Here is an 11,041-nt window from a genome sequence, read left to right as displayed (position 1 = left end):
TGCAAATCTGAATACAGAAAAGGTTGTTGTTATGTGAAAGTATAGCATACGTAGACTAAAATGCATCATTTGTTTGGAGGGTCTTTCTTGATCATGAATCACTTTACCATTGGTAGTGTCTGAATTTTATGTGGACTGATACTTAAGTACTTGTAAAAACTTCAACTGGAGGAAATAATCGAAAATGGAAAAGTTTTTGATAAATTTAGAAACAAACGAAAAGATAGTTGAAGAAAGAAAAAGAAAGGCAGAAGATAGTCAAATCCTAGAGAAAACAGACGATAGTACAAAAAAAAGATCAATATTCCACTAGCCAGTATGGCAAGTTGGGGAAAAATGATTTCCCACACTGAAATATTATATTTTGTAATTCATTTAAATTTGTATTCTTAACCTTTTCATTCTTACAAAATTTCTTAATGTGTCCTATCAGTTTACATTTCCAGCATACTACATTTTTCTTTATATTTCTAAAACTTTGATAAGCTTTCCTATCATTTGTATTTTTTTGTTTAAAGCATTTTTTCTTCAATAATTTCCATAGCATCGAAACAATGTTCTTCAAATTTACTGTTTTTATTTCTAAGTTCAAATCTTTTCCTTAAATTTTGTTCTTCAATAGCAATATCCAAAGCTGCTTCTAAATTTCTTGGATTATGACGCATTACTTTTAATTTCATGTAATCATGTTTTAAACCATCAATGAAGAAACCTACAAGTTGATGTCTATAAATTTGAATTTCACCTGGTTGACTATACAAGCTTCTTCAGCAAGATTTAATAATAATTCACCAAACATTTGAACAGTTCCATCAGCTTTTTGTTTAACTTCCGAAAGTTGTTGAAAAGCGTAATGACTATCATTAATTTCTGGAAATTTTGTATCTAATTCAGCTTTTAATGCAGGTCATGTGATATCTTCATTATTAATAATAACTCTTTTAAGGAAGGAACTAACATAACCTGTACTGGTTTGAAATGCAACCAGTTTAACCTTTTCAAGTGGTAGGTTACACACAATTGCATGTTTCTCTATATTTTTAATCCAGTCTTTAAATTTTGTTGGATCACCATCATACGACGGAATCAATTGAGCGTCACTCTGGGCATCTATTGAATTACTCAACCCAGAAACATCATTTGCCAAATCATGAAAACCAACCCCGATCATTTAGTTAGTCTTTTGTAGCAAATAAAAGTCTACTAAAGTCACTTATCTAAGTGCTTCCTGGATAAGCTGTTTCATGTTCCTCCGGTGATCACTTCCATCACATTATGTAAATTTTTAAAATCCTAGTCACGGTACCATAAAAACTATAGTGTTGCATAACTCATAGATTTAAACAGTTAATAAGAGTTCAATGTTTTGTTAAATCATATCAAACATATCAAATAGAATAGAGAGGTGACAGCTACATCTAAGTGTTCGGTAAATTTATACTTAACTAAGACTAGAAATGGTCTTTCTATAACAAACTCTTAACTACACTCTACATTACTCTACTTTCTACCCTAATCTTATGGGAACTCAATTGTCTTTGTTTTATATATAACTAATTAACTTAAAAACTGTAAAGCGGGTCGTATAGATTTCAAATGTCTTTGATTAACTTATAATAAATAGAAAGAGGTAGAAAAGATAGAGAGTGAATTGTTTATGCATCTATGCACTTATTGTCCATTAATTCATTGTAGATTCACAGCAAAGGCTAATTAAGAATGGTCATCTGGTTTCTGGAAAATGTGCACCACAACGTGCACTGAATGATTATATCATCAACAGTTTCGCAGCGACTATGTTACAATACGGCAAGATGAAAAAAGTAAGACCGCCGATTTATATGTGGCAAGCCTAGCCCTGCTTCACTGGTACATTGTACATGAGGTAACAGAAAAGGCTACAATAGTCCAATTCAGTAACCGGCCTTTCTTGTGATAAAGAAGAACTATATCTTAACACAACAATGAAAAACAGAAGACAAGCCCAAAAAAATTCAAGTTTACCCACACTTTGATGATACCGACATGTTTCATTTATCATCTTGCCATATCTAGTCTACTTTAAACTGTGAATTTTTTGTTATATGAATATGAATAAAAGAATGGATGGATATATTACCTTGTATAAAGAACTTTGGTTCGATTGATGCTGAATAAACCACGAAGTGGTTCATGTTACATGTACATGTATGTGTAAACAAACGAAAAGTTCTTGTTACAATATAATATATTCTGGTATTAGTTACATTTCGTACAATTTAATATTGTGGCAAAACTGAAAAATTGATATTAATTTATTCCAATACACACGCCTTTATCAAACAGGATTAATTCATTCGGTTATAAGGGGCGTGGTTTAAAGTTCATGACCTTGTTTAATGATCAGTTTAGTTTAAAACAATTTTATTTACTCAACTAGAACAAATGGGATAGAACACATCTTAGTCAAACTTATGAAGTCTTCTCCCATGAATTACATTTCTTACAATATTACACAGAGCATTCTACAAGGATATACAGTAATGATGTGCACAAGGAAAAAAAAAAGAAGAAGAAAACAACTCAATACATATCAATTGAGTAAATAAAATAACAAAACAAAAGTTTAGCAAATACATATAGTTTGCGTGTGGACTCGACGCTTCCAAATATTTTAAACAACGAGGAAACGTTTCGATTTCTTGATAAATGTTAGAACTTCTTCTACAGTTGATACATTCATTTCGTTTGTAAGATCTTCATGCCCACTTAAGAGAATACTACTTTCTATTTCTATGGGTAGCCAATTCAGTTTATGAATGAAGTCGTTTCGGATATCATTGTAGAAAGGACAAAGAAGAAATGATTAACATCCTCATTTTTAGCACCACAATTACATGCTTGGCTAGACACTATGTTAGTTTTAGCAAGATCTCTATTTAGAAACGAAGCCGAGCAACGGAGTTGCAGAGTATTATGTTAAGTTTTCGTGGGCTATAAGAATAATATGAAGGTGTAGTTATTTTTATGGATTTATCTTTTAGTGCTGCCTTGAATTTTGAAAGAGAGCGTAGATCGCGAACGGATGGGTCGAGTTTGTTCTATGCTTCAATAACAGAAGGAATGAAAATTCAGATGTTGATGACAGCCTACAGAATGGCTGTAATAAATCCTTGCCGTTTCTCAAGGGATACGAAGTTAAACTTTGAACATCGGGGGTACAAGGTTATTGAGATAGTTGGGTGCTTTATTATTGACAATGTTGTAAAATAAATGCAATTTTCTTTGCTTTCTTCTTTCGGATAGTGGCTCCCAGCCTGTTTCAGAGTATAAAATTTCTGTTTTTTGTAAATATCGGTAACCCTGTAACGATTCTAGCAGCCTCAAGTTGTAGTTTTTCAAGTTTTTATGCATTTAGTACACCATAGTTATCCCCAACTTCACAACCATATTCAAAACGCGGGCGGATGTATACTGTATAGAGTTTGGAAAGAGTATCCCTATTGAGCTTATATTTTAACTTTCTTAAAATGTGTAAATGCCTATTAACACTTTTCATAATAGAATCTATTTGGTTATTCCATTTACCATCTTGTGAAAAAGTTATTTCATGATGTCTGTGACTGTGCGTTATCGGTATAATATTATCATTTAGTGAAAAGGATAGGTCATCTGGTGTTTTAAAGTTTGAGAAAATCATTATTTCGGTTTTATCTGGGTTAAAGTTCATGAACCACTTATTCGACCAGTCTGCAAGTTCCTCCAAATCCTTTCCTATTACTGTTTTGATATTTGCAGTGCTACTACTAGAGTAACCCAAAGATGTATCATCAGCAAAAAGGCGGGTTAAGGATTGGAGTCGTTCTCCAATATCATTTATGTAAATCAAAAATAGTAAGGGACCCAGGACTGACCCTGCTTGGATTGGTAGAAGAGATGAGCAACTGTTTTTAAGCACAACTTTCTGTTTTCTATCAGTAAGATAATCCTTAAACCAACCTATGAGATTTCCTTTAATTTCGTACGATTTGAGTTTATATATCAAACCTTTATGCCAAACTCTATCAAAAGCTTTTGAGATATCACAAAATGCGAAGCAGCGAATTTCTTTATTTTCAAGAGAATTCAAAATACTATTATATAGTTCAATTAGTTGATGCACTGTTGATTGTTTAGGTAAGAACCCCAATTGTAAGGATAAAGTAAACTATTAGGTGATGATATACGTGGTTGTACACCACTCTTTCCATTACCTTTCCTAAACAGCTTATAAGCGAAATAGGACGATTATTTCTATACATTATACAATAGAAAGTAAATAATAATTCGATCTTACCCTACCGGTGCACCTGGTCCATGCTCCCACTTTTTAGTGGAGTCCGAGTTGCTCATTTGATTTTGTTATTTTGTATGTATGATTTTAGTTACCTTATGCTCTTTGTTGTCTATGGCTGTTTTCCATGTCCGGTCTTTGTCCCTGGATTACATTCTTTTGATTGCCGCTATAACCTTGGTTCCCTTGATTATTCTTTCATTTGGTTTCCTTTGGTTTCATTTAGTTGGTTTTGGTGGGAGGTAAATGTATGAATTTCTGAAACGTACAAATCTGAATGCAGTAATGATTATTGTTATGTGAAAGTATTGCATATGTAGACTGAAAAAGCACCGTTTGTTTGGTGAATTTTTCTTCACCATGAATCACTTCACCATTGGCAAGTGTCTGAGTTTTATGTGTACTGGTATTTAACAGTTCAAATTAAGTATATGCTCAATAATATCCAAGGCTGTTACCACCAACGTCAGTGAAATACTTTCATGGCTTCCAATTCCAATAGTCTCTTGTAAGTTTGACAGATATATTTTTGTACATGTAAGTCCAGTATACTAACTCTCTCCTCAGAATCATTATATAATTTATAAGAAATTTAATGCGATTAACAGATTTTGTAAACAATTCATTACTTTCGTAGTACCAATGGTCAGTTAATCCAAGTTGGATTATCATGAAAGACGGATAAGGAAGCTCTTTCAAACAATCTGTTTTGAGTATATTCAATTGATTCTACCTCATCCCCTTTTGACACATCCATGAAATTTAACGACCTGAATCCCTTAGATAAAGCTGTTGACCACCGTGTGAGACTTAATAAACGTTTGCTTGACCATTAAACAATTGAAGATTATAAATTATTCTCCCTATACGCAAACGGAGAAACAGTTAACCACAGATGAGCCTAAAATCCATAATATACAAATTATGCGTTTATCAGATTCAAGGATTTTAGCGAATGCATTTTAAATAAGCGTCTAATGACCAACGGACCCATTTCATTATTGTCCCGTCGTCGAAACCGAAGTGCTTAGCTTCAGTGGCGCCACCAGTTCTAAATAAATGTGGTGTATAATGTCCATCCATTTCACAAAAGGATAAAGCATTGGCATGGTCGAACACATGCCTAGGGATTGCTAAACCTACTATAGGTCGAGGTCCCCCCCCACCACACACACAGTAGAGCGAAACATGTTAATTATAGACAACGAGATCGAGTGATGATTGATATATCGAATGACAGAGCGTGTATTGATTCCGCAATAAATTGATTTGATTTGGGGATGCCAGCATCTGGTTTTTGCGGGTATTTTTGTCTGAGCCCTGCAGCAATTTCTTTATAATGAATGTATTACCATTGTCATGTTGCCCATTTATATCATAATAGGAATAACTTATTGCAGACATGTATGTCGTGACGGTTGATGCGGGAAACTGGCATTGAGAAAAAGTTCAATATGTCAAAACAATTTACTAGCCATATGTCATCTAGTTTGTTGGGAAATATGTTAGAGACTCTACTGCCTTTTTGTAAAATTTCCTTGTGCTAACAGACATTTCTTTATCTACTATACTGCAAGTTTCTGCCAATAAGCGCGAGACAAAGAGTCAGCAATTTCATTTAGCTTAACAGGGATATGCTCTGTTTTTAATATTATATTGATTGTAAGGGATGATAAAATAAGCTTCTAACAAGAGACATAACCCTTGGTGACTTCGATGACTTTTTATATTCATTACACAAACAAAGGACTTGTTATCCAAATTGAAATTTATTCTCTTGTTCCGTAAAAGATGAACCCACATATGTACAACTAAAACGACAGGACATAATATATAAAATCTTGAAAAATGTCATTTTCCATCTAGAATTGTGGCCAGAGGGTCTGTGCGAACTTTTCCTTGGAATAAACTCCGAATCCTCTATTTTGTCCACTTGCGCTATTTTAATAAAAAGAATCAGATCGTGCCCACAAAGAACATCCATTATACTGATATAAAAACAACTTTTATGTTCTCCTTCACGGCTTCCAACCTTGTAGCTAGGTTTCTGAATGTCACACGTCGTGTCCATCAGTCTCCTATAGAACATTCGACAGGAACAGCAACCTGGCAAGGAATTTAAGGGGTAATCTAGGGAACCAAGATTCTAGCGGAAATCAAAAAAATGTTATCCAGGGACAAAGACCAGACATGGAAAACAGGCACACACAAAATATAAAATAAAATAACCAAAATAACACATACAAAGTAACAAAAATAGATGAGCAACTCGGACTCCAACATGGATCGGGCGCACCGATAGGGTAAGCGTCCTAAGTAACAAATGATATAATCATTATTTTTTTAGACTGCAACAGTTGATATAATATTCCACATAGGAAAATTTAATTGACAAATTATTGACTAAAGCTGGTGCAAGGTCACATTTTTAACGGATATGAAATTATTTAATTTTATCGGAAGTCTAAGTTTCATTTTTTGGGATGTCAAGTTCAACGCTCGAAAATATCTTAATTTCAACAGATTAATCAATTGTGCAACTTTTGAAGATCCAACAAGTACGAAAGGAACAGAAAAAAAAACGTTTGTGGTATTTGAAATTTGCCCTTTTGTATGCTGTGGGCACAAGTTTCCGTGTTATCATGAACTACCAATAACTGGTGACTTGCATTTCGCCAAGACAAATTTTTTGTATTAGACTAGAGGTGCAATAAAAGTCCATTCAGATAAATTTAGTCCTTTTGGGGTTATAAATATTTTGGCATCTATAAAAGAAGATCCGACTGCAGTCCTAGAGATATTTCAGCCCAACTGTTTTGACATAACGTTAGGTGATAGATCAGTGCGATTCTCTCGCTTTGCTGTACCAGCTATCTTTTTATTAATTATTTTGTTGAGGAAGGCGGAAATTATCTCTCTTTGCAAGAGTTTGAAGTAACATATGATATAACTTGTATTTTGTACTAAAATAGCTTGATATGTGCTATTCCACGAACATGGTTAATCAAGTTAACAGATTTGACACTATAGTCAACAAACATATATTACTTATAAGTGTCAACCATAAAGTTGTGAGACATTCTGTTGAAGAAAGGTTTTGTATTTCCTTCAAAATCACAGGCAAAATGGGTAAGAGATTAAATCTCAGAAATAAAAATTGAGATGTTTATCATCAGATTCCTTTCAAAACAATACTTAACACTAGACTGCAATCATTTCAGAACAAAATGATCTATGAATTTGTACCCAAACAGTTTATTATCAAAATGCAAACTTTAAGAAACGGGACTGTGCGGTTATTGTTTTTAACAAACGAAACTTTGGTTAATTTATATTTTGAATGTCCATTATTACATGTTTTATGGGTGCAGTTTGAAGAAAATGTGAGACCAAGAAGTGGCATTTTGGTGAATATTATTCCATCAGCATGTTTAGTTTGTATTCTTCCTTCTTTTACCGACTGCGAAATGTTGAACACTTTTCTGGTAATTATTAGACATCGTATATACATGTATATGTTTGCAAGATAAAAAAAAAAGAAACTGGTGACTGGCGTTGTTCACCGATCCTTGGAGAGTTGATACATGTAACAACACAGCTCTATAACAATATATTGCTCAACGTATGGAACCTAATCAATGCCACCCTCTCGTAGCAGCAAGGCGCACGTTTTGCATGTATTTAAAAGTTCTTAACCCTTGCCTAGGCAATTTTTCAAGCATAATCTCAGTATATATCATAACTGTGGGAGTTCACAGGTGTATGCTTTTTATGGATGTTTACTTGTTTGTTTTTATTATATTTTTAGCTCACCTGGCCGAAGGCCACGTGAGCTATTGCCATCACTTGGTGTCCGTCGTCGTTAACAATTTTTCAAAACTCTTCTCCTCTGAAACTACTTGACCAATTGGAACCAAACTTAGTAGGAATGTTTCTTGGGCTATCCTGCATAGCAATAATGTGGGGATTTTTGTTCCATCGAAAAACATGGCCATCGTTACTAAAAATACAGCATAGGGGTCAGACAATAGTTTTTCGCATATATCTCAAAAACGGTTAAGTTTAGCCAAATTCTGACTAAATAAAAGTGTTTAGCATGATGAGATTTATCTGGGGTCATATTTTCATTTTAATCTGTTCAGCCGCGTTGGAGTTATTGTCCTTTTTCGATGTTTTTTGTTTTTGTTTTTTTTTTTTGCTATTTTAAATGTTATTTCTTTCAAAAATCTCTATTTTAAATGTTATTTCTTTCAAAAATCTTCTCCTCTGACACTTTTTTACCAATTGAAACAAAACTCGGTATAAGTGTTCCTTGGGGTATCCTGTGTAGAATTAAAGTGGGGATTTTTGATCCGTTGAAAAACATGGCACCGTTACTAAAATAGAACATAGGGTTCAGACAGTATTTTTTCGCATATATCTTCAAAACCGGTAGGTTTATCCAAAATCTTTCAATAGCTGAAATGGTCCTTATTTTTAGGACTGCAAAAGTCTTCAGGCATAAAATTTGTCAGACGCCTTCTTATAAGAGTTATTGTCCTTGACAGGGAATTTTTTTTTTACAGTTTTCAGCCAATGTCTAGAAAACTATGATATATTTAGACTTTCATTTACTGAAATGATCATTATTATAAGTCCTATCAAGGTTTTATTGAGTCAATATTGTTGAACAACTTCTTGTTTAATTTATTGCCCCTGAAAGGCAAAATTCAACCAGTTGAGCGATTCAGGCTCCTGGGAGCCTCTTGTTTGATTTTTTTTTTTTTTTTTTTTTTTGGGGGGGGGGGTGTTTTTTTAAAGGCTGTAGGTTACAATGTACCATCCATTCACGATGATATTCCCATGAAAGTATTGAAAGATACACATATATTCATCCGACCATATTTTTATTAGATTTAGGTCAGAACGTGAGTTCTTATAAGATCAAATGCGCTCGCAGTTCAATCTGGTGTGTGTCTTATTGTATGTCTCCCTGCACCAAAATCTGATAAATACCAGCCACAAAAACGATACCCAAGTTTAATTATTATTATTTATTTTAGTTTTCTCAGAAACATATTTTAAGGCGGCTTCCGACAATTTTCAGTTCTGTGCGGCCAAAGTGAGTGAATCCAGCCCATACCATTACTCCACCACCGCCATATCGATGTAAAAATGCACGCATGCGTCAGAATAACATCTGTATACGCTTGTATATCCATTGCTTCACCTCTCTAAGGTAGTATTATTGGGTTAGGCCAATTCTGATAAATTATTTATAAATTACTTGAACCTCCATACACCAAGGATTAGAAAAATATGTATTTTTTTATGACAAAACATTTACAATTTTTTTGCGGACTGCCTGAAAACAGCTTTATTTCAACAAAATGAGACCAAATTATCAGAATTGACCTTACTGTATAGTCGATTTGGGGGTGGTGGTGTAATGGTATGGGCTGGTGGTGTAATGGTATGGGCTGGTGGTGTAATGGTAGGGGGTGGTGGTGTAATGGTATGGGCTGGTGGTGTAATGGTATGGGCTGGTTTTGAGTAAGAGCTGCTCTTAAGATAATTACATATACAAGGTATGTAATCCTATAAGAGATTATGTGTATATATCAAATGGTCTACTGAAGATATATTATTTCACACAATTTGAATAAGAATTAACATGACAGTAATGAACACTGCAACAGAAACAATGAATGTGTTTCCGAGTAAAACCAGTTCAAGTTTCTGCAGGGTCTTCTTCATTGATGTTTCAGATGAGAACTTAAACAGTATTTTTCTGGCTAGTGACTTGTCATTCGATTGAATTTGTACCAGAAAACAGGCACACAGAACAACAAAACTTGACATTGTTGTCTCAAACAGAAGATATAATGCTAAAATTGATCCGGAGATTTTAGGAAGTTCTTCTCCAACAACCGTAAGAAAGACCGTATAGGAAAGGAAAACACTAATACTGTAACTTACTTTTTCTCCACTGTCTGCTGGTATGATAAAAGTGCAGAATTTTAATATATTCATAAGAATGAGTGGGAAAATAACGCCTATAAGATAATAATCAGAATTACGCCTCAACGTGAAAGTTATCAATACCGTATCATCGTATTTTACATCCAACTTTGCCTTTGCCCCTACCAATGTCCATTCACCGTATATATCATTGTCGACAAATGATATAACTTTTCTTTCGACTACTATATCAATTTCATCTACTGGTGCGTTCCAATTAGTTACGATGATGTTACAAGTCTGTTGATCAAACGGAAAGTATTTGACATTAATATTACACTTTGTTTTGAACATTTGAATCGGCGTCCACCTTACATATCCGTCATTTAATATGATGACTTTTGCGAACTCACTCCCAAACTTTTCAAATTCTTCCAATAATCCATTTTCAACGACAAAATATGGTTTCCAGATTTTGTTTTGAGTGACTGATATTTGTATGACCCCGTTGTATTTGTCCGGAGACCACGTTATAATTTCATCATACCATGTAAAATCTAAAAAGGCTGTCATAGAAAATGCCTGTGATACTTCGTCGAGGTCATTAATGGCTAGTATCCCTACTTCCAAGTATATCTTAGTGGTTTCTGATTGGTCCAGCTGTGGTCGCACATCTACATCATGACCATTAAACAGAGTACTTAGTAAACTTTTGACATCGTCACTCGACTTACTATTTACTAATACCCAGAAAGACATTAAAGTCAGCCGTAGAAGCATGAGGTACAT

The 11,041-nt window shown here is 34.0% G+C and overlaps 1 protein-coding gene across 1 annotated transcript; it reads right to left on the bottom strand.

Annotated features, from left to right (window-relative positions):
* Nucleotides 1-512: 512 nt before the first annotated feature.
* Nucleotides 513-11,041, bottom strand: LOC148609017 (neuronal acetylcholine receptor subunit beta-3-like). Its single transcript, XM_088541202.1, has 3 exons — nt 10,118-11,041; nt 9,712-9,856; nt 513-712 (listed from the first exon to the last, which is right to left on the bottom strand). The coding sequence occupies exons 1-3, from the start codon at nt 11,039-11,041 to the stop codon at nt 513-515; spliced, it is 1,269 nt and encodes a 422-aa protein (XP_088397328.1).

Source organism: Perna viridis, chromosome 8 (assembly GCF_037379345.1).
Source record: "Perna viridis isolate PV_CMFRI_1.1 ecotype Kerala chromosome 8, ASM3737934v1, whole genome shotgun sequence".
Taxonomy (NCBI): Eukaryota; Metazoa; Mollusca; class Bivalvia; order Mytilida; family Mytilidae; genus Perna; species Perna viridis.
The sequence above is the reverse complement of the archived record's forward strand: the minus strand, read 5'-3'. Positions and strand labels throughout refer to the sequence as shown.